The 23,946-nt window shown below is 37.4% G+C and overlaps 1 protein-coding gene across 2 annotated transcripts in view; it reads right to left on the reverse strand.

Moving 5' to 3' along the window:
• Window positions 1-18,012: 18,012 nt before the first annotated feature.
• LOC127435319 (receptor-type tyrosine-protein phosphatase R-like) overlaps window positions 18,013-23,946 on the reverse strand; it is a 54,457-nt gene continuing 48,523 nt past the window's right edge. Inside the window, exons 11-13 of one of the 2 annotated variants that reach the window (XM_051688712.1) lie at window positions 23,706-23,863; window positions 22,993-23,106; window positions 18,013-19,933 (exon numbers count right to left, since the gene is read on the reverse strand). In XM_051688712.1, coding sequence (XP_051544672.1) covers window positions 19,840-19,933; window positions 22,993-23,106; window positions 23,706-23,863 — 366 coding nt within the window. In that variant the 3' untranslated portion in view covers window positions 18,013-19,839. Of the gene's footprint in view, window positions 19,934-22,992; window positions 23,554-23,705; window positions 23,864-23,946 lie in introns of both variants that reach the window. The other variant, XR_007896181.1, reaches the window with a different exon arrangement.

The following is a 23,946-nucleotide window of genomic DNA, read 5'->3' on the forward strand; positions in this document are numbered from 1 at the left end:
AACACTTCCTGTATAAAATACATGAAAATAATTAACCATGACGATTCTTATGATTTTAAAATGTATTTGATTGTCACACTACATGTATTTATTATGATACAAACAACTGCAACACAATTAACTGTAAGGTGTTAAAAGAAAATGTAACACCGTTTGTCTTCTACGTGGAGCCTAGTAGTGGTCACGTGACAAATGAAAGAAAGATTCATCAGATCTGAAGACTGAGTCGGGAGGTGAACTTATCAAATCTGTTTCCTGTAGAGTCTATGCGGCTGTCACGTGACTAATGAACGAAATTACTTGAATAAGGTTTGTTCATTTTGCTGAACTAGATTCAAAGATCCAAGTCAGTAAAATGTTTTGATCTTTCCATCACAACTACTTTCAAGGTGAGGCGTTAGACATCTCAAATGAGCCTAACATGAGGGTCTACTGATGAAAATGGACTCAACCATTTTATCCAAAACATCAAAAATAGGGGGAAATGGGGAAAACACCTGACTTATCCTCTATTTTTATTTGATCATGTAATCAGAAATGTCTAATTTCAATCAAATATTGATACCAATTATTTTTATGCTATCAAAATCGGTGTCTCCCCTATTCTGTGGACTTTTCAGCATATTTTGATCTGTGATTCACAGCCAGAGCTCTCATTCAGCACAGATCAGACACACCGTGGCAATAGGCTCATTTGAGATGAGCAAGTTCTGCGCAGAACCGATCACCGGTGATCACCGACAGGTGCATGCTGGTCAGAAATCTGTCAACTTGACTTGATGTCATGACAACGTATGTCAAAAATACTCCTGCGAAAGTGAGGTGGCCGCAGTTTTTCTGAGCTGTGCAAACTGCAAGCACGATGAGAAATGAATTGCTGATGACACAGCTTAATGATCATTGCTTAAACAACCGTGATGTTTCATTATCTTCTAAAATGCTCTATTTTAGCTATAATGTAATGTTTTTATTAGTTTTGTTTATATCCCAAACTTTATACCTACTGTCCAAACTTTATGGCATTTTATGAAAAAAAAAAAAAAAATATTTGTCCTGTCCTTTTCATATAACTGATATTTTTGTATTTTTGTTTTCAAATTCATATTGTGTTTTTATACCAATTCCTGCCTAGTTTACTCAGATAATTGTGCAGATGTGGACTTTTAGGAATCATTCACCAATGGCGCTTGGCTGTCCTCTATTGGACATTTCTGGTACTGTGTCTGAGCACTTTACCACTCCACATAAAATTAGATTTTCTAGTATTTTATATTTATAGTAGTAGTTTATATTTTTATTATACAGTGGCATGCAAAAGTTTGGGCACCCCTGGTCAAAATGTATGTTGCTGTGAATAGTTAAGTGAGTAGAAGATGAACTGATCTCCAAAAGGCATAAAGTTAAAGATGAAACATTATTTTCAACATTTTAAGCAATATTAGTGTATTATTTTTATTTTGTACAATTTTAGACTGAAAAAAGGAAAGGAGCACCATGCAAAAGTTTGGGCACCAAAAGAGATTTGAGCTCTCAGATAACTTTTACCAAGGTCTCAGACCTTAATTAGCTTGTTAGGGCTATGGCTTGTTCACAACCATCATTTAAAAAAGGCCAGGTGATGCAAATTTCAAAGATTTATACATACTCTGACTCCTCAAATCTTGTCCCAACAATCAGCAGCCATCTGCTCCTCTAAGCAGCTGCCTAGCACTCTGAAAATTAAAATAATTGATGCCCACAAAGCAGTAGAAGGCTATAAGAAGAGAGCAAAGCATTTTCAGGTAGCCGTTTCCTCAGTTCATAATGTAATTAAGAAATGGCAGTTAACAGGAATGGTGGCGTTCAAGTTGAGGTCTGGAAGACCAAGAAAACTTTCAGAGAGAACTCCTCGTAGGATTGCTAGAAAGGCAAATCAAAACCCCTGTTTGACTGCAAAAGACCTTAAGGAAGATTTAGCAGTGACACCTGCACAAATATGACCTTCATGGAAGAGTCATGAGAAGAAAACCTTTCCTGCATCCTCATCAAAACTTTCAGCATCAGAAGTTTGCAAATGAACATCTAAACAAGCCTGATGCATTTTGGAAACAAGTCATGCAGACTGATGAAGTTATATTTTAACTTTTTGGCCTCAATGAGCAAAGGTATGTTTGGAGAAAAAAGGGTGCAGAATTTCATGAAAAGATCACCTCTCCAACTGTTAAGCACGGGGGTGGATCGATCATGTTTTGGGCTTGTGTTGATGCCAGTGGCACAGGGAAACATTTCAATGGTAGAGGAAAGAATGGATTAAATTAACTACCAGCAAATTCTGGAAGCAAACATCACACCATCTGTAAAAAAGCTGAAGATGAAAAGAGGATTGCTTCTACAACAGGATAATGATCCTAAACACACCTCAAAATCCACAATGGACTACCTCAAGAGGCGCAAGCTGAAAGTTTTGCCATGACCCTCATAGTCCCCCTCAAACACACACACAGCAGCTGCATGTGGCTCTCTCTCTCCAAAACTGCCGCATCCGGCTGCATTTATCCCTCTCCTCAGCTGATTAGCCCAATCGGGGGCCGGGCGTGCGTAGTGGGGGGGGGGGGGGGGGGGCGTTGCCCTTCTGGCTGCGCCTGCCGGCAGGCTTTTCCCCACCTCTCTAGAGTTGGGGAGGGGGACAAGGGGAGGGAAAAAAGAGGGGAGGGAAAGGGCAAGGTGGAACGGAGTGACAGTGAGAGAGAGAGAGGAGAAAGAGAAAAAATTGCTCGCCGGTTCGCAGACACGCCGTTGCCTGGTCCTCGACCACTCCTCCACCCAGTGGCGGCTCCACTGCTCCAGGCGGCCAGCAGCGACTCCTCCGTCCCCCGGCGGACGGCCGCAGCTGCTCCTTTGGGCGGACAGCAGTGGTGATGACTCCACGACAGCGCATCCCTCCTCTTTCCCGGGTTTCGGGACCAATGTATCAAGGTTTAAAATGGGCAAGGAGGAGCCGGGAACCGGCTGAACAGTCAAAGTAATATTTTAATGAAAACTTAAACAAAAGACACAAACACACATACAGGGCAGCTGGGTGTGGCTCTCTCTCTCCTGAAATGCATTTATCCTATTTAGCCCGACTGGGAGCCGGGTATGCATAGTCACGGCCTGGCCCCGCCCTCTTCCTCGTCACAGTGCATAAGCTAGCTAATGCAGTGTTAACTTTGTGAGAGATTGAGGGGACAGGGCATGTAGTGACAAATTGTTGTTCCCATGTTACGTTTTTGCTTGTGATAAACAATGACGAAACAGGCCACATAAAGCTATGGAGCTAATGTATATAAAGTTACGTTACATCAACGTTAGCTAATATCAGCTCTGACATAAACGCTACACGCCACGGTAACGCTCCCTCACTTGGGTGAGAGAGCTAGAGATGTGACAGCAGAGACCGAGTAATGCACCTCCACTTATATTAAAAAATTTACATTTTAAATAAGCTGCTTTGCTTGTGTTTGGCATTCTTTGTTCTATTTTCTAGAATTAGCTATGTGGCAAATTGCACACATTTATACAAGGCTTGTTGTTGGTTAAAAAAAAAAAAAAAATACAAATAACTTACTATATTGTTTAAAGACAGAGAAAAGTGAACATTTAAGTATTAAATAATTGTTTGATATATTCTGTACTTGATGATTTCTAGGGGAAGATTCATCCAGAAAACCTGATGCGATGCTAGCACAACATTTTTTTTGTTTGTTTTAGGTGGATGGTAAAACTTGGAAAAGGAGTGTTGAATAAAGACGGTTAAGTTGATTTCAGCTCCTTTGTTTTCCATGAGCAAACAAATACAAACAAACACTAAGGAAAATTCACACACATAAAATTCACCTCTGCAATGCCTTTTGATTATTTTATCAAGACACTTCTCATGGTACACTGATACACACACACACACACACACACACACACACACACATATGGCAATAAAAGAGGTGAATGAAGAGGAATCTTCATTTGTTTTCTGTGGGTGTTTTTATGGGAATGTTCAGATAAATTTGAGGAGTGCCTATGGTTTGCATGTTCCACATTTTACCGTAAGTGTGTCATGCAGTGTGGGACTCGCACTGGTCTGGTCTTGGACTTGACTCGGTCTGGCCCTGCCTTGGTCTTGGTCTTGATTTGGTCTCGGTTTAGGTGGTCTTGACAACAACACTGATATATTATATATATACACACAAACACACACACAGTATTTATATATATATATATGTGTGTGTGTGTGTGTGTGTGTGTATTCATTTTTAATTGTTAATTTTTTATTTTATTGCTAACTGATTAATTTTACATTTTTGCAATAATTTAATATAATAAACATTATAAATATGTAGATCTCAAAATTATATTGTAATGAAGTCATATACCATTTTTATATATCCTTAAAATTGCTTTAAATTAAATTAACAAATGTAATTCAATGCATTAGTGTAACATCCGAGGCTGTTACCCATCCTACCAACCACCAGAGGGAGCCCTCTCCCGAATACTGATCATCACCCATTTCTTCTCTGCTCATTTCCTGCTTACCTCATGTATAAATAGCCATTAATCTCCACTGTTCATTGCGAAGTATTGCCAGTTTACCCTGTCATACCAAGCGGTTTTCCGTTGCTATTGCTGATCGTTTTCATGTTATGACCATTGCCTGTTTTTCTGGAATTATCCAAAAAGCAGTAACCCTTTGTTTTGTTTGCCTTGTTGGACTGTCTGTTTGGTATATTGGATTTAACCGCCAGCTTAACGACTACGTCTATCTGCCTGCCGATTTGGATTGTTTGCTTGTGTTCTTTAATAAACTTCCTGCACATGGATCCTAACACCGTCTCCATGGCCAGTTCATTACAAGCAGGAGTTAAGTTGGTCTAAGTAGAGTTTAATATGAGCACATAAGTCATTTAGCTTTGTTATTTTGTTGCAATTATGTGGCAATGGGTTTCAATTTCTTTTATTGTTGCATTTTTTTTCCTCTGTTTTCTTTCAAAATAAATGAAGTACATTAACTTTTAGTTTGCATTCGTTATTCATACACACAACTGTTTTAAAAGCCTTAAAATTATGTTGGGAAAATAAGGATCTAAATTAGGTGAGACTTCTGCATGTCTGCCCATAAAATAATTATTAAAAGCAAAAAATACCAACTGGTAACCAACAAACAACTGATGTTCCTCGACGCTGCAACAACATCGTAATGACGGACTGGCACAGTTCCAAAGTTACGTTGTGGCTACGAATATAGGAATTTAACTTTTCTGGTTGTCACAACGTAATCAGTTACATTGCCTCAAGGAAAGTTTGGTCATCAAATTACGGTGCAGTTAGGTAATGCAAGAAAATGTATCTAAGGTTAAAATAGATGTACAATAAATTTGTAAACTAAAAGCACAAATGTGGATTCAATAATTAGGCCTGTTGCAATATTTACATTGTCTGATATTTAAATCTGGTATATGGCCATATACAAACAAATACAATTACAATTCATATAATTGTAGTATGTAGCCTACCATGTACTATATACTATGAGGGGTGGCAACACCAATGCAAGCGCCTGTATGTGGTTCTTATGGATTAAGGTGCCAAACTTCATTGTAACAAGTACTAGTTCATTAATTGGAGTCACAATCAAATTATAAATATCCATGAATTTGGGAGACAGCTGCATTTCCACAGGAACCACATAGTAACAATTTTGCTACTGATTTGCCAACATAAAAAAAAAATCTCCAGAGTACCAAGACATTGGCTATTAAACACATCAACAAATTCTAAATGTTCCTTAGCTTGACATAAAACTGGCAGTCTGGAATAGCCTTCACATTATGTAGGCCAAATTATTTTTTTAAGTGTACCCATGGATGGAGAGTGCATGCATATCCAGTGTTATTCTGTTAATAAAATCCTGTAGGCCTATCAACTTTGTAACAGCTAGAATAAGCCATTTGAAAGGGAACATAAAGTTAGTTCTAAATAAAAATAAACTCTAGGAAAACTGTACCTTGGGTGGCAGTGATGAATATTAATTATTATATGCACAATAAGAGATTATTTTAAATCACCTATTTTGATAAACAGTCATTATTAATGACCTATTCAAGCACACAAATAGATATTTCACATTATATGGTAATTTCATCTCTACATCTGCCACTATCGGTCTTGGGATTTTGTTAGTCAGTAGATGAACACATAGATCAGCAATTTAATCAAGAACATGACTGATAGGCCTAGTGGTTACTTTTTGCATCTAGTTTTTAGAGGTTCTGGTTTCTAATTCACCCAAATATAACTTTCTGTTGTAATAAACAAAGATTGCATCTGTACGTCAGTGGATGGGTGTTACACTTTAAAAATAAAATGCAATAAAAGATGCAGGGAGATGAGAGTAGCGGAAACACAGACACTTTTATTGACCGTTCTGTATTTGAAAAAACAGCTAACTCCGAAGTTCAGACAGTAACAACCACAAACTCTCCGCTCCAGCTGTGAGAATCTGTGCGAGAGCATCAGCGATCAAGATGGTACAGCTCACGAACTCCCGTCTCCCATCACACAAACCAGCTATGAAACACTCAGTTTATATAGGAAGGAAACACACTGTGTGCGGGTGCTCCCCATTAACAATCAGCTCACCTGGAAACCCCACACCTGAGAGCGATAAAGACAAAACACACGATCTTCATGCACACAAACAATACGGCCGAATAGGCCATCATAATTGGGGACATATTTTGCTTTTCTATTTCCTGGAAAAGAGTGTGAACTGCAAAAAAATAAAACTGCTGACACTAAACGACACTGATAACTGCCACAACAAACATTTATCATTAATTCAAAATAACACATTCCAGCACCGGATTGCCAATCAAAACATACACGGATCAAATGAATCAAACTCCAACTCAAGAACTGGAGATGTTTAACACATGAAATGAGAAATGTAGTTAACTGAAGAACGTAGTTACACATACTTCATATACATAAAGTACAAAAGGGGGATCCCTTCTAGACATAACATGCAAAATCTTGGAAGGGACTGAGAAGTGCTGTTTTGGGAATCATTCAACATTTATGGTACTGTGTTTGATTAAAGTTAGTTGCCACTCAGAACTAGGTTAGACATATGGCTTCGATTTTGTAGTATTTTTACATTTCAGTTAATATTTTTCACATTAAATCCAAAATGGCCAACTACGTGTTGGGTGGAGCTAATGACTGTAATTTTGAAAGTTGTCCGGCCTGATGAGAGCAATATATGTAGCAATTTTGGTTACCATAAAAGAAACTGACCCCACCACTTTTGTCAAAAGGTGGCGCTACAGAGCTCCCCAGCCACGCCCATGTGTTAACTTTTTCCCAGGCCTAATGGCGTGTGTGTGCAAAATATCATGAAAATTCAAGCATGCCAAGTACCTCAAAAACATATGAATATACATAAAAAGGAATAATGACATTGCATTGCCATGGCAACAGTATTTAAGATAACATAAATCCCTTCAGAATAGTGCCCGACTGATATATTGGTCGGCCGATAAGCAGTGCGGTGTTAAGCGGTGTCTTCTCGGTAAGTTGCTAACTAGTTTGTAAAATACATACTTGAAAGTTAATAAACAATGACCCCATCATTTTCCCTTTTCAACATAACTAATATAACATTAACCCTGTCCCTGACAACCATGTCACTCATGTTTATCACATCTGTTTGCTGTGTTAGCCAGCTATAGTTTGTCAGTGCAGTAAGTAATGTAGCAGATTGAAAGGTAAACATCAGAGCATCTTTTTGCAGCTCAACAGACAACGGTGTGGTGGTGGATTGTGTCCGTTGAGCGTTGATTTCACGCTACGTTGTTACTTAGTTGGTGAGACACAATGCTGGAAAGTAAATAAACAATGTCCATCTTTTACTCTCCATGGCAACGAGCTCATAGCTAACCACACAGCTACTTTCATTGCTTGTCAGCTGAGTGGAATCTAATGTGTAAACATGTATTCACCAAACTGTTTTGTTCAGGATTCACAGTTTGGTACCCCCTTCAATTGAATAATTCCAGTTGTTGCATTTATAAAATGTAATATTTAAAAGTCTGGTTTTCCACCGTTGAAAGTTTCACCTGAACTTGTATAGCAGAATATGGTGTAGCACCGCTGCCGCTGTTATCTCTTGACTCGGCAGGTGTAAATGGTTCTTGTTTTACAACCTACCCCTAATTGACTGGCAGTATTAATACAGTCAGCATTTGACTGATACTAAACAGTACCACTGATGTTTATTTAGCTATTTATTATATTTTTATTTATTCTTTATTTAAATGTTCAGCAATTGATTTATACTAAACTGTACTGATGTTTATTTAGCTATTTATTGTATTTTAATTCTTTATTTTCTCAGTGTTCATTTCTAGAATTTGTTGACAATGTATAATAATAATGTCAAATATTCATTTTGATAAAAATATTTAAGGAAGCAGCCTTCTGATTACCTTTGCTTAGTCATATAAGTGCAAAATCGGTGAACAATCCACATATAAAAGGTCTGTTTTCATTCCAGCTCAAAAATTAACTATATCGGCCACCATATCGGTAATCGATGAATTTCCCCCTCTAAAATCGGTATCGGTCTCAAAAATCCCATATCGGTTGGTCTCTACTTCAAAATTTTACATCTGCACTGTCTTGACATTATTCAAATTTTTTTTTAAGCAATTCAGGTTAAAATAATAGGGATATTTCAAAGTCTGTAAAAACTGACACACTTCCTTCTGCCAGTTGGTGGAGCAACGGCCGTGACCCACAATAGCCACATCAATGTGATCAGCCTGCAAGGACAAACATTTGGCTAAATTTTTTTGTAAATCTCACCATGCACGCAGAAGATATGAGATATTTCCTTATTCCAATTTTTTTGTTATTTTATCGCGTTGCCATGGCAACTCCGTTCGATATATCAAAATTCCCTTCGCAATTTAGCATCGTCAATGTCTTGGCATGATGTCACCCATATTTGGTACCTGTAACATGAAATCCCTCTGAGGAGTATATCAAATTCCACAGCATGCATTTTTCAAACAATCCATAATGGCCAACTTCCTTTTGGGCAGAGCTTATGACAGTCAGCACGAAAGTTGTCCGGCTTGATGAGATCTATATGTGTATAAAGTTTGGTGACTGTAGCTTAAAAGGGATGTGCTACATAGCCCCCCGAACATGCCCATGTGGTGCCGCAGAGCCCCCCCCCAGCGCTCCCCCCTAGCACCCCCCCACCTGTAACTTTGCCATGCCCTAATGGCCAGCGACTCCCCAAAAGTACTGAAAACCTTGAAAATAATAATAATAATAATAAAAACAATAATTCTTAGAAGAACAATAGGGCCTCCGCACTTTCAGTGCTTGGGCCCTAATTAAAGCTGCAAGCAGCGATGAACGGGCCCTCGCACCCTGGTGCACGTTGGGGCTGCTGTGCCAGGGGAACGGCACTCCATTTTTGTAGCACTTTTTAGCACTTTTTATGTTATAATGTATTTCATTCTTCAGGTCATGTATTTGTATGTAATTTTGAGAGGACAGGAGAGTTAAGGAAGTAAAGGCTTTTTATTTCACAACAAATTTGATCAAAGATACTGAAATAACATCAGAATAATGATACTGACATATAGCCTGACAGAATCTTATATCACAGCAGATATTTAAACAAGACAACGCATTTTTCTCAGGCAGTTTAATAGGCCTACTTCAGCTGCGTCTGACTGGAAAGTTCATTTTTCCTGAGGTAAGACACTTATTACTTCACAACAAATACAACTTTTATAACTATACATCAAAACATGTCACTTCCTGTTGCCAGTAGGTGGCGCTATGACTATAACTGAATATTGGCATGTTTGTGTATTCAGGCCGGAACTGTTATCAAACATGTGAAGTTTGTGTTTTGGCAGATTTGACATTTTATGTTTGAGTTACAACAACTTCCTTTTTCATGGCAAAACATTGAACTATGCCAGGCCACCACGGACACACTGTTCAAAGAAAACTCAAAAGCTTCGCAAATTAGCATCGCAAAGGCCTTTAGATTAGACTGACCGAATATGATGTTGATCTAATTGAATCTCTAGGAGGAGTTCATTAAAGTACAAGGCCTGGAAATGGCAAAAACTGAGCAAAAATTTAAGAGAAAAATAAAAATGGCTGACTTCTTGTTGAGTTTAGGGCATGGGTCCAAGAGACTTTTTTGTAGGTATTGGCATGTTACCGATTTTCATATGTGTAGGTGAAACGTAGCGTAAAGCGCACATCGTTGAAAGTTTGTAGGTGGCGCTATCGAGCCATTTTGCCACACCTAATTCTGAAACCCATATCACATATAAATCTTCGCCACTTCTGATGCGTGTGTATGTTTAGGCCCTCAAAAATGCGATTCATTTGAGGGGAAAAAATAATATGCCTAGAAGAACAATAGGGTCCTCGCACCTCAGTGCTCAGGCACTAATAATAATCTTTAGAAGAACTATAGGGCCTCGCACTTTCAGTGCTTGAGCCCTAATAATCCTTAGAAGAACAATAGGGCCTCTGCACTTTCAGTGCTTGGGCCCTAATAATAATGATAATCCTTAGAAGAACAATCGGGCTCCGCACTTTCAGTGCTTGGGCCCTAATAATAATAATCCTTAGAAGAACAATAGGGCCTCGCGCTTTCAGTGCTTGGGCCCTAATAATCCATAGAAGAACAATAGGGTCTCTGCACTTTCAGTGCTTGGGCCCTAATAATAATAATAATCCTTAGAAGAACAATCGGGCTCCGCACTTTCAGTGCTTGGGCCCTAATAATAATAATAATCCTTAGAAGAACAATCGGGCTCTGCACTTTCAGTGCTTGGCCCCTAATAATAATAATAAACCTTAGAAGAGCAATAGGGTCTCGCACTTTCAGTGCTTGGGCCCTAATAATAATCCTTTGAAGAACAATAGGGCTCTCACACTTTCAGTGCTTGGGCCCTAAATATAGCTGCAAGCAGCGATGATGGGCCCAAGCACTATGGGTCCATTTCCACCTGTTGGCTTTTGGAAAACAATGCATGATGGACACTGCAACAATTCAACATTCATGTAAACTTTGACCCAAATAATACAATGCGTAATAGATATATGCCACCATCCAGTTTGACTGCAACACCATGTAATTTAATCCGTTGCCATAACAACACTATTAAAGATATCAAGGACCCTTCACAATTTTCCATCAGTAGTGTCTTGACATTATTCTAAACAATTTTGAAGTCATATGGGTAAATGTAAGAGGACTTTTTCAAAGTCTGTTTTCTGCTACCAGTTGGTGGCGCTATGACCATGACCCACAATAGCCACATCCTTGTGATCATCTCCCATTACCAAATATGCAGCTCAACAGACCTTTTTCACAGACTGTGATGGCGCGTTTCTGCCTTTTTCATCAGTGTAAATCTCGCAATTTTTTTATGTTATAAATTTTTATAAATATTAAGTGTAAATTTATAACATTATGCTTTGTGTTATATTACCCTAGAATTAGTTTTAAAAAACGAATTACCACAGCTGTGAGGGGCAAATTTGGCATCTTCTTCCACTTTACTGTCTTAATCCACCGCTCTTTTTTTTTTCCTCTTCTGGAAAGTCATTCAAATGTAATAGTGGATTATTTCTTTTGGTCTCGGAGCAAATGGGTAAGTGAAAATAATATTTGCTCCCATTCACCGCTGTCGAAGTTTACCCTGCAAACGTTTATTTCCGTGTTCCAAAACCCTGAGTGTGAAAAAGGTCTATTTTGATCTAAATCGCACAATGCATGCAGAAGATATGCTACTGTTAAATGCCAAATGCATGTGTCCACCTTGCATTGTTTTCTGAAAGCCACCAGATGGAAATGGACCCATGCATTTGGCATTTAACATTATTCTAAACAATTATGAAGCAATTTTGGGTAAATCAAGAGTACTATTTTAAATTCTCTATGGCTGTGTCCAAAAATAGTCACATCCATGTGTTTAGCCCCCAAGACTAAACATACATCTAAATTTTGATGTAAATCACACATTGTACACAGAAGATATGAGACACTTCCTGTTTCCCATTTTCGCCATTAATTTAATGCCTCATCATGACAACAATGTTTGATATATCAAAAATCTGTTCACAATTTAGCATCTTCAATGTCTTGGCATAATGTTGTCTAAATGTTGTGACAATCTCATGAATCCCCTAGGAGGAGTATTTAAAAGTTCAGAGACTGCAATATTTAAAAAACAAAATCCAAAATGGCCGACTTCCTGTTGGGCAGACCTAATGACTATAATTATGAAAGTTCTCCGGATTGATGAGAACTATATACGTACCAATTTTGGTGACTGTAGGTGAAAATGGGGGTGCTACAGAGGCCGTCTTACATGCCCATTTTAAACCTGTTAACTGTCACTGGCCAACAGGTGGGCCATTTGAGTGTGGCTAAAAAACAAATGCTTTATTTAATATCCAAAATTTCATCAGTGTTCACATACTTGGTATCAAATTAAATTTAAAAACTCAACTTTCATCTTCTGCAGTCAATTTTGTAATTAGAAAATTACAGTGAAAACATATTTTAAATTGTTAAAAGAGTGCATTTTTAAAACATGTGATATGTGAGCGACAATAGGCTGCTTATATTTTACATTCTCTGCTTATGATACAATCCAATGATTGAAGAAAAAACAGCATGCATTTCATTAGGCTCATTTGAGATGGGCAAGTTCTGTGCAGAACCGATCACTGGTGATCACAGACAGGTGCATGCCAGTTAGAAATCTGTCTGACTTGCTGTGATATCATGGCAACGTATGTCAAAAATACTCCTGCAAGAATGAGGTGGCCACAGTTGTTGCAGGCAGGCAGCACAGAAATATGATACCTATCACATTTCCCATACAGAGGTTGCACTGTCATAGTGGTGGGAATATTCACATGTAATTTATACACATAAAAACATGAAATTATAGATAAAAAATCTAACATTTTAGAAGATAATGAAACCACGGTTTTTTAGCCAATGAGCATTAAGCTGTGTCATCAGCCAGTCATTTCCTATCGTTCTTACAGTTCGCACAACTCGGAAAACGCAACTGCGCTGCCTGCCTGCTACAACTGCGGACACCTCGCTCTCACAAGTCATTTTTTGACATACGTCTTCATGACATCACAGGAAGACGGATAGATTTCTAACCAGCATTACCTACCAGTGATCAGTTCTGCGCACATCTCAAACGAGCCTATCGAGTCTGTCCTCGCTGCAGCCTGAAGTGCGATGACGTACCGGATTAAATCCACTACGTACTGGATGTTTGTAACCTCCGTGAAGTTGGCACCCCATATAATAAAATCATTACCAAATCTATACCATTCGTTTGTGTTGCAAAATTTATGTTTGAGCTGGTTCGGTGTTTGAGATATTAGACAAATTATTTTTGGCTGTGTGACATCATTTTCCACCCCATGTGGTCCAAATCGCTCCAAACTGGTGTAGTTCGTTTGTGCTCGATTTGTGCTGTTAAAAGAAACACTATTTTTATTTCCATGAATTCTTTAGAAATAAGAATTTGAATTCGGTAGCAGTGACATCAGTCTCCACCCCATGTCATCCAAATTGCACCAAACCAGTGTCTTTTGTTTGTGCTCGATTTGTGCCATTAAAATTAATCTTGTATCTATTTCCCTTCCTTAGGAATAACATGAACATTTTCGGGAGCAGTGATGTTACTCTCCACCCCATGTGGTCCAAATCGCTCCGAAATGGTGTCGTTCGTTTGTGCTTGATTTGTGCTGGTTTGTGCTGTTAAAAGAAACATCATAATATATTCCTGTCTTTGTATTTAACAAGTATTTAAACCCCATATCAATCACTCTCACCTGTCTTCACTGTTTGTGCTCGCTTCTGGTTTGTGCTGTGTTTGGTAACGTTGAAGCATTAATTTTTTAAACACATCTCTCTGTCACGAAATATCAGATTTTGTCTGATATTTAAACCAGGGATGCAAACTACTCATCTTTCAGCTAAAGTCACTTTTTCTGAAGCTAATTTGACCAAATTGTTTCGTAAAATTTCTAAATTGTCCTTGTTAAAATCATTTTAAATGGTTACTTTAAGCTTAAAAACTTAAACTACAAACTTGAAACTCAGTTATCCTTGATTTATGTGCAGCAATTGCAAAATATAGCAAGATAAAATACAAATCAAATAAAAAATAGTAAAAGTTAAAAAATAAAATTAATATCAAGAATTTATAAATATAAAATAAATATAGCCTACACAACCAGTCCAAAGGACACTGACTAAGTTGTTTCTCATAATCTTAAAACCTTTTGATCTTAAGGTTTATGGTCAAATGCTTGGGATTATTTCTGTTCTCAAAAATAAATTGTGCCTAATTATAGATGTCTATACAAACCTTTTATTTATTTGTTTTATTTTTATTTATTTTTTTAAAGAAAAGTAACCAACAAGTGTCCAGCATATGCAGTCATTCTATACTGTTTAAAAAGCATCCCAGGATGCACCTGAAGTTGATTGAGAAAATGAACTGTGGGCAGAGCTGGAATAGATGAAAGGCAACACTGAAGAAGTTCAAATAGAAGATGTTTCTGATTTAATTTGTTTTGGTCACTTGCATAATTTCCATACTTTTGTGTGACTTCTTAATTTTGATGATGTTATACTCTAAAATCTAAAATGTGCAGTAACAAATAATAAAGAATAGGCAAGTGTGATCAAACTTTTAAGAGTTCGAGTCTTACACTGAGGGGCCATTCACTTTGAGCAAGTTTTTGTGTCCATCTGCGCTGTTTTATAAATTATTTCAATGTAAACATGCGTTAGATAGACGTCTTTGATGGCTTGTTCATGTTTTTGGACACCATGTCAAGATAAAAAAACCTAAACTGTTAAACATCTCGAGTCAAAACACATACATTTTGCTCTTTTGTGGCTCTGCGTGTAATTTTAGTGCAACAACAAATGCATTACAGCATGTGAATGGCGCGTAACATGATTTCAAACATTGTGCTGAAATTTCAAAGAAATATTATTAATTTTAACTGCACAAATCAAGCAAAAAGGAACGACATTGGTTTGGTGCGATTTCCACAAGGGATGGAAAGTGACATCACACCGCCAAAAAAATTATATCTGATAACAAGCACAAACGTTCATTTCTGCGGCACAAATGAATGGTATAGATTTGGTAATGATTTAATTATATATATTTAACAATAGCGCTCTGCACTTTCAGTGCTTGGGCCCTAATAATCCTTAGAAGAACAATAGGGCCTCCGCATTTACAGTGCTTGTGCCCTAATAATAATCCTTAGAAGATCTTTAGGGCCTCGCACTTTCAGTGCTTGGGCCCTAATAATTGTGAAAAAACATTCCAAAAACAATAGGGCTTTAGCATCTCTGGTGCTCGGGCCCTAATAATCTTTAGAAGAACAATAGGGCTTCGCACGTCCAGTGCTTGGGCCCTAATAATAATAATAATCCTTAGAAGGACAATAGGGCCTCGCACTTTCAGTGCTTGGGCCCTAATAACCCTTAGAAGAACAATAGGGCCTCACACTTTCAGTGCTTTGGCCCTAATAATTGTGAAAAAACATTCTAAAAACAATAGGGCTTTAGCACCTCTGGTGCTTGGGCCCTAATAATCCTTAGAAGAACAATAGATCCTCACACTTTCAAGGCTAGGGCCCTAATAATCCTTAGAAGAACAATAGGGCCTCACACTTTCAGTGCTCGGGCTCTAATAATCCTTAGAAGAACAATAGGGATTCTGCAATTACAGTGCTTGGGCCCTAATGATGATGATAATCCTTAGAAGAACAATAGGCCTTGCACTTTCAGTGCTTAGGCCCTAATAATAATTATAATCCTTAGAAGAACAATAGGGCCTTGCACTTTCAGTGCTTGGGCCCTAATAATAATTATAATCCTTAGAAGAACAATAGGGCCTTGCACTTTCAGTGCTTGGGCCCTAATAATAATTATAATCCTTAGAAGAACAATGGGACCTCGCACTTTCAGTGCTAGGGTCCTAATAATCCTTAGAAGAACAATAGGGCTTCCGCACTTTCAGTGCTTGGGCCCTAATAATAATAATCCTTAGAAGAACAATAGGGCTTCCACACTTTCAGTGCTTGGGCCCTAATAATAATAATAATCCATAGAAGAACAATAGGGCCTCGCACTTTCAGTGCTAGGGCCCTAATAATCCTTAGAAGAACAATAGAGCTTCTGCACTTTCTGTGCTTGGGCCCTAATAATAATAATAATAATCCTTAGAAGAACAATAGGGACTCTGCACTTTGAGTGCTTGGGCCCTAATAATCCTTACAAGAACAATAGGGCCTCCGCACTTTTAGTGCTTGGACCCTTCTAATAATACTTAGAAGAACAACAGGGTTTCCGTACTTTCAGTGCTTGGGTCCTAATAATAATAATAATCCTTATAAGAACAATAGGGCCTCAGCACTTTTAGTGCTTGGGTCCTAATAATCCTTAGAAGAACAATAGATCCTCCGCACTTTCAGTGCTAGGGTCCTAATAATCCTTAGAAGAACAATAGGGCTTCCGCACTTTCAGTGCTTGGGCCCTAATAATAATAATCCTTAGAAGAACAATAGGGCTTCCACACTTTCAGTGCTTGGGCCCTAATAATAATAATAATCCATAGAAGAACAATAGGGCCTCGCACTTTCAGTGCTAGGGCCCTAATAATCCTTAGAAGAACAATAGAGCTTCTGCACTTTCTGTGCTTGGGCCCTAATAATAATAATAATAATCCTTAGAAGAACAATAGGGACTCTGCACTTTGAGTGCTTGGGCCCTAATAATCCTTACAAGAACAATAGGGCCTCCGCACTTTTAGTGCTTGGACCCTTCTAATAATACTTAGAAGAACAACAGGGTTTCCGTACTTTCAGTGCTTGGGTCCTAATAATAATAATAATCCTTATAAGAACAATAGGGCCTCAGCACTTTTAGTGCTTGGGTCCTAATAATCCTTAGAAGAACAATAGATCCTCCGCACTTTCAGTGCTTGGGCCCTAATAATCCTTAGAAGAACAATAGGGTTTCCACACTTTCAGTGCTTGGGCCCTAATAATAATAATCCTTAGAAGAACAATAGGGCTTCCGCACTTTCAGTGCTTGGGCCCTAATAATCCTTATTAGAACAATAGGGCCACCGCACTTTTAGTACTTGGGCCCTTATAATAATCCTTAGAAGAACAATAGTGCCTACACACTTTCAGTGCTTGGGCCCTAATAATCCTTAGAAGAACAACAGGGTCTCTGCACTTTCAGTGCTTGGGCCCTAATAATAATAATAATAATCCTTAGAAGAACAATGGGGTCTATGCACTTTCAGTGCTTGGGCCCTAATTAACTTGTATTGAACATGATTTCAGTATTCTACAGTACTTGTATTGAAAATGCAATATTAAAATGTAAATTTTTTCTTCTTTAACAGAATCATTACCTAATATGATACCTTTTAAAAACCTATTACTATATGCAGGTTTTGGTGAGAAACAACCAAAAGTCATTTTTAAATGAAAATCTTGACTCTGTTGCATGTTCATGAGCACTATGAGAGAATCTCGCAAATGAAAGCGTAAACATGCAAGCCACTGTGAATGTTCAAAAGACTTGGAATATGTTGCATGAGACAACTGATATTTAGAATCCTCCTATATATAATAGCTTGACTGCACAATAAATATGGTTGGTGCAAACCAAATGTTGCCCAACACCCAGGTAACACCATCTCTCAAGCATGGTGGTGGTAGCAGCTTTATACTCTGTCAGTTTTCAGCTGGAGAAAATATTGTAAGCATTGAATGAAACAGAATTTGTATAATGAACATGGTATTAATTATATGACAATGCAAAAATTATTTTGTACATCTTTATTTATTGGCAGTAATGACCATTAGTCAAAATGATAGTTTCTGTACTTTGCTGATTGAGCAACATTTCCTTTATTTATTTGCAAAAACACTTCTTCACATGACAGGTTTCAGAAACAGAATAAGCAGATTTGATGAAACGTGTAAACATGAGAGAATATGGCTTTAGGTTACAGTTTTACATTGGTTATAGGACAGAAGTAAGATTATACAATGCAACTGGAAAGCACTGTCTGTGTAGCACTAACAAAGTATAAAGGTTTGTGGGGACAGAGTTACGCATCTACAGTAGAAATCGCATATACATCTCATTACACGAGGTTAACAACTGTAGTGTAATCACATTTTTATAAAAAAAAAAAAAAAAAATCCGGACCATCAGTTTAGGTTGCTTACAGTATACTGCTACCCTTCCTGACTGAGGCATCTATATGAGTATATAGAATGCAGATTATAATATTATTATTGTGGACAGTTTATTTACAATATTCACATTAATAATCATTAAGCATAAATATGAAAACATGTCACAGACTGCCTAACATTAAGCCCACATAGTGGAAGATATATAGCATAACAGTGCACACTGACAATAACCACCATTTATGAAAGTATCAAGTAATAATAATCATTTTAAAAATCATAATAATAAATACAACAGAACAAAAATTAGAGATATTCCCTCTTATACATTATATCTGAATCCCTAAAAAGACCCTTGTGGTGCAATATGAACCTCCACACTACAACTAGTATATGTATTCAGGGAAAATACTGAAATATTAAAATTATTAATTGTCTAGGACATTTGCAATTACACTTTTAGACATAAAAAAAAAAAAGAAAAGACTCCAACATTTATGACTTCATTATATAATTTCTCCCAAATGTGTTGTTTTGGTGTTGTGACTGAATATTTACTCAATTCGTTCATGCTGCTTTCAACAAACACTATTGTTAGAGATGGGAATCGTATGGAATTGAACAATTCTGGCTCCCAAGACGATTCCATTGAATGATTCCCAATAGTTCCTTAATGATTCAATTTGTACTTTAAGTTAATAAATGGTCTTTGTATAATTTTGTGGCACAAAGTCTCTCTTTGTCATCACATTTGATTAAGGCTGTGAACTCACAACTCTGCAAAGACATAATTTCTTTTGCTTCAAGAAATCTGAGTATTTAAGTACAGTGTTTCATCCTCATTTATGGCAGAATGCAGATGTTTAAGAACCATTACCCTAACCAAACAGCATTAAAATCAGTTTCAGTATTTAAAAAAAAAAAAAAAAAACTGATGCCCTGCGTTATTATCCTACAGGTGAATACTATTAAAAATTTCTGATTAAATTGTCCAAAAATACCATAACTACCACACACAGAATATGTATACCTGATTTATACTTCAGTATTAAAACAACTCAATATATGCCCAGCTAATCAGAAAAACTATTATATCCAAAAGTATTATTAAAGTATGCTGTATTACGAAACTGTTATTTAGTGAAACTGATTCTTGCACAATGACACTTTGATAGTCTTTAACTCTAATGACAAAACCATTTGAAAAGCATGAAACTCACAAACGTGACAAAGGCTTTTGAAAATGTTTGATAGGAATTACGTTTGATTACAGTTACATTTGCTGCCAACACCGGCTTTCCGACAACACTGAAGGCGTCAATGTTGCAGCCGTTGCCTTCATATGCAAATAACACAAATCCACGAAGATCCATCTTCAGAAACATTATTTGCCTTCATCTCTTGATTCAGAAATCCCATGGCAATAACAGATCTCTAGAGAGATACGTGCTCTAGGTTAAACTGCTGTAAGAACTGAAGCTCCTCTTGGCTTAAAGTTCATTGTGCTCGATCTGCAGGAAGGTGACTCTCAAACAGACTAAGTGCATGGTGCACAAATTCATACTGTTCCTCAGTCTGGATCATGCCACCCCTGTGAAAAACACACACACACACCATTTAGATATAATAATATAATTTTTTCATATCCATTAATTTATTTATTTGGCAAGTGGTCTTGGAATAATAGGGATAATGACTGGTCAGATGGTTATTATTTACAAAATAAACAGAACTCCAACGCAAACCCTCTTATGGTATTCGGTCATTTTTGACTGAAATAAATTTTCCTAATTTAATAGAAATGGTTTCCTTTATCTGAGCAGTACAAGACTTGATGACTTTTCCTCAATTTTCCATCTGAACATAGGCTTGATTCGATAAGTCTAAGTGATTGTAAAAAAAAAAAAAAATTACACCTTTGGTATTTGCGGTCAAAATTGACCGACCATTGAAAATTAATAGAAAAGACCAAAAAACAGAGCAATTACAAGGGACGATAACACACTCACAATGCAGAACACACACAAAGAGAGAGAGAGAGAGAACCAGGGCATCAATAAGTGGAGCGCTACAGCCATCTTTTGGTTATTGTTGCCATTACAAGTCATCTGTTGTTTTCTAGCTGATGACAGGAAAAGTCCCGGTTCTCCCTATGGCCAGTCCATCCCTGCTTCAAATCATGTTATTTATATTTTGTCCACCAGATGGCAGCAATCTGTCTCTAATTTATGACACATTCTCATATTTTCTTAATATTTGAACTTATAGAAGCGTAAGTCCTGAATTTATTTTTATTTATTGTTTTTTTTTTCATTTGTATATATGGTTAAATGTTTAAAGGAGTCATGAAATGGTGAATCCAATTTTCCTTGATATTTAGACATATAAGAGGTAACTGTATTATAAAACATACTGTAAATTTCAGAACTCAAACTTCCTCCCCAGTCTAAAAAGAGCATTTATAGTTGCCATCCTGCTGAAATGTCTTGTTTTGAAATCTGTGTTCGTGACGTCACGAGCCATTGCTCATTCATATTTACACATTCCACAACATGCGTCATTGCACCCTTGGCCCCGCCCACTGGGGGTGCAGTTCAGGCAGAGAAAGAGAGCAGGCCATGTGTAGCTAACTATTCCTAACATAACACCTAAGGGGACCCATCTGGACTATTTAGAATTATTTTTGTATATGAACATGAACTAAACAGACTCTTTGACCACTACCATATATACGCTTTTAAAAGACGCAATGTCAAGTTACAACTCTGAAAGGGAGAAGCAGTTCTCTCATTCAGCTGCTGCCTTTTGTTTATTTGAACACAAACGCACCATGGACGCGTTCTTTCGCCCATCTGACCTATTTTTAATTGTTGGTGTATTTAAACATAGGATGTCTTTGACGATGGACGTCTTCAACCATTTCAGTGTGTTTGGTGTGTTTCCGTCTCAGTGCGCCTACATTATGTGTGTAATTTCACCGTTCTTTGGACTATGCATGTGCGGTTTTTTCGGCTCATGTCAGCATGGATTGCTTGTGAACAGACAAAATAAGATTCAAGCTTTGCAAAGGAACTGTTATTGAAGAATGTGTCAGTTAAAAACACTCAATATTTCAAATGTCATGACTGTTTGATTGTTTATGGTGCTGAGTGTTAACAGTTGTACTTGAGATGAACAGTTTGATATATTCAAATGCAATGTGTTGGATGTGTATGATGTGTAAACCCTGCAATTTTTTTTATAATGTCGAGGTTCATTCTCATCTGATTGAGTTTGCTGAATTTGAGGGGCTGCATGATGTTAGCCAATCATAACAGTTGGCATTTACATTGATGTTTTAAGGAGGCGCTTGGGCCAAAAACAGGGTGGAAAATGATCATATATAACTAAATTATGACTGTTTTATAACATTATCATTAGACCTCAGGGAAGATAATAAATTTCAAAAAATTGCACATCATGACCCCTTTAAATTTACATGTATCAAAATAGCATAAAACCCCAAAAGAAATGCATAATTTTATTGTTCTTACTTCAGGGAAGAAGAAATGGTATCATTATCACCATCATCATCATCATCAAAAAAATAAATAAAAGGTTACACATCTGACCCTTCCGGTCAAAAATTACAGTGGATGCCAAAGGAAGGTGCCATATTTCAATACCATAGGAGGTGAAATTCAGCTGTTTGCTGATTTCTTTCTTCTCACATAATAAACTAATTTCCACGAAATATGTTTCCATCAATATTTTATGTCAGTTTGCTTATTTATTTGGCAAGCAGTCTTGTAATAAGCTGGATAATGAGCAGTGATATGGTCATTTTCACAAAGTAAACACCAACAGAAATGTAACACAAACTAAAGGTGGAATAATAAAACACGAAACAACATTGGATTGACTTTTCAGAGGTGGCATCAACTCCGAGACCTTAAAGAATTTAAAACCGACCCAGAGATGTTTTTCTTGGTGGACAGGTAAGATATTTTATTGGACCGATAGTTAGACAGGTAGCTCTCTTAGCGTGGTAGATCGTTAGATAGCATTAGCCACTCTAATGGGGCATTTTATTATGGATTGTGGTACTGCAGTGGTTTCAAATTCATTTTCGAGGAAAGAAGCACAAAGGATTTTTTTTTACTTTTATGTTGGTAACAATGCCAATCTCTAAACTAGTTTTTATCTTGCTCTCTTTGTCTGCTAGCTAAGTTATACTAGTTTCCACCGTTTGATTTTATCTGATATGACTAGCAATCGTCATGTCTAATGTCACGGCTACACTGGTACTCCTCAAACCATCAGATTCATCCATGCAGAAGAGCAGAGTCGAAGCACATAATTACCAAAACAATGTTCCTCTGCATGTAACTTGCAGTTTTAGGCTTTAACCGCTAGAGTGCCAAAAGTTACATAGTGTAGCTTTAAGGATTATACAGTATATATTGTAAGTACATTTGTGACATTGATTATGTTAACTCCTTTGTGCAGATGGTCAAATTTTTGTGTTTCAATTGAAGCACACAAGATGCTCTTTGGAACTTTCTTAAATCACGTTGGAATAAAATGAATCATCAGGACCTTACATTCATGCCACACATCCCCTGCAGTACCCTGTATGTAAAACTAATTGTAAAACTTTACTTATTTTACCTGTCTGTTCTCAGTTGGCACACAATTCCCAGCACATCCACAACTCCCTCCAGTTGCAGCTGACGACAGCCAATCGTTGTGGCAATGAAACACCCTGTCCGACCAATTCCAGCACTAAAAACACAAGTTCAGTGTGAAGTTTGACAGTGCTTCAATCACTTTTTTAAGTGTTGTGACTGAATTAAGAGGTTGTTCACAATATCCGATCGGCAATGTTTCTCCTACATTTTCTTTGGAGGAATAAAAACAGACACAAATAAGTTAATTGTCATCCAGTAAGAATATAGAGCTATACAATGAATGGACTGCATAGCTCAGATCATTTTGTCCTGAATGAAATTTTTATGAGAAATGTTTGTGTCCAAACATTTGAGCTCTCTGACTTTTCATTACAGGCTTTGATATCCTGGCAAATCTAAGCATACAGTAGTGTGAGACATTGTTGAGATCTCTTCTGAAACTCTAGAAGAGACATGTGATACTACTTTTTCTCAGGAGAAGCATCTGAGATGCAGGAGACTTCAGCAAAAGTCTCTGTTTGCTCTCCATTTAATCTCATTGCTGTTTAGAAGAAACAAATGAGAAATTAATGAGATCTCATTTGAGTTTATTCTTTGTTATGGGTGTATTGTTTGTTTGTCACTGTGCCACTTAATTTCCCCTCTGGGATAATGTCTGTCTGAATGTCCATTTATTTTGGTAAGTTCTTGTACCTGCAGTGAACAATAACTGGTCCAGAGGATGTTGAAGTTCTCCTGTCCTCCTCAACATCATTCACTAACTGCAGCAGGGGTCCGGCACTCTCTGGTGTCTTATGATCCGGCCATGAGGTGTACCAGTAGTGCTGGACTTTACGACTCTGGCCTCCATGCTAAGGTAATAAAAACAACAGAATCATATGCAAAATGATTTGACAAATGTATTTGAAAATCTGATGAAAAGACAAAGATACAA

The sequence above is a fragment of the Myxocyprinus asiaticus genome, chromosome 45, assembly GCF_019703515.2.
Source record: "Myxocyprinus asiaticus isolate MX2 ecotype Aquarium Trade chromosome 45, UBuf_Myxa_2, whole genome shotgun sequence".
In the NCBI taxonomy this organism is placed as follows: Eukaryota; Metazoa; Chordata; class Actinopteri; order Cypriniformes; family Catostomidae; genus Myxocyprinus; species Myxocyprinus asiaticus.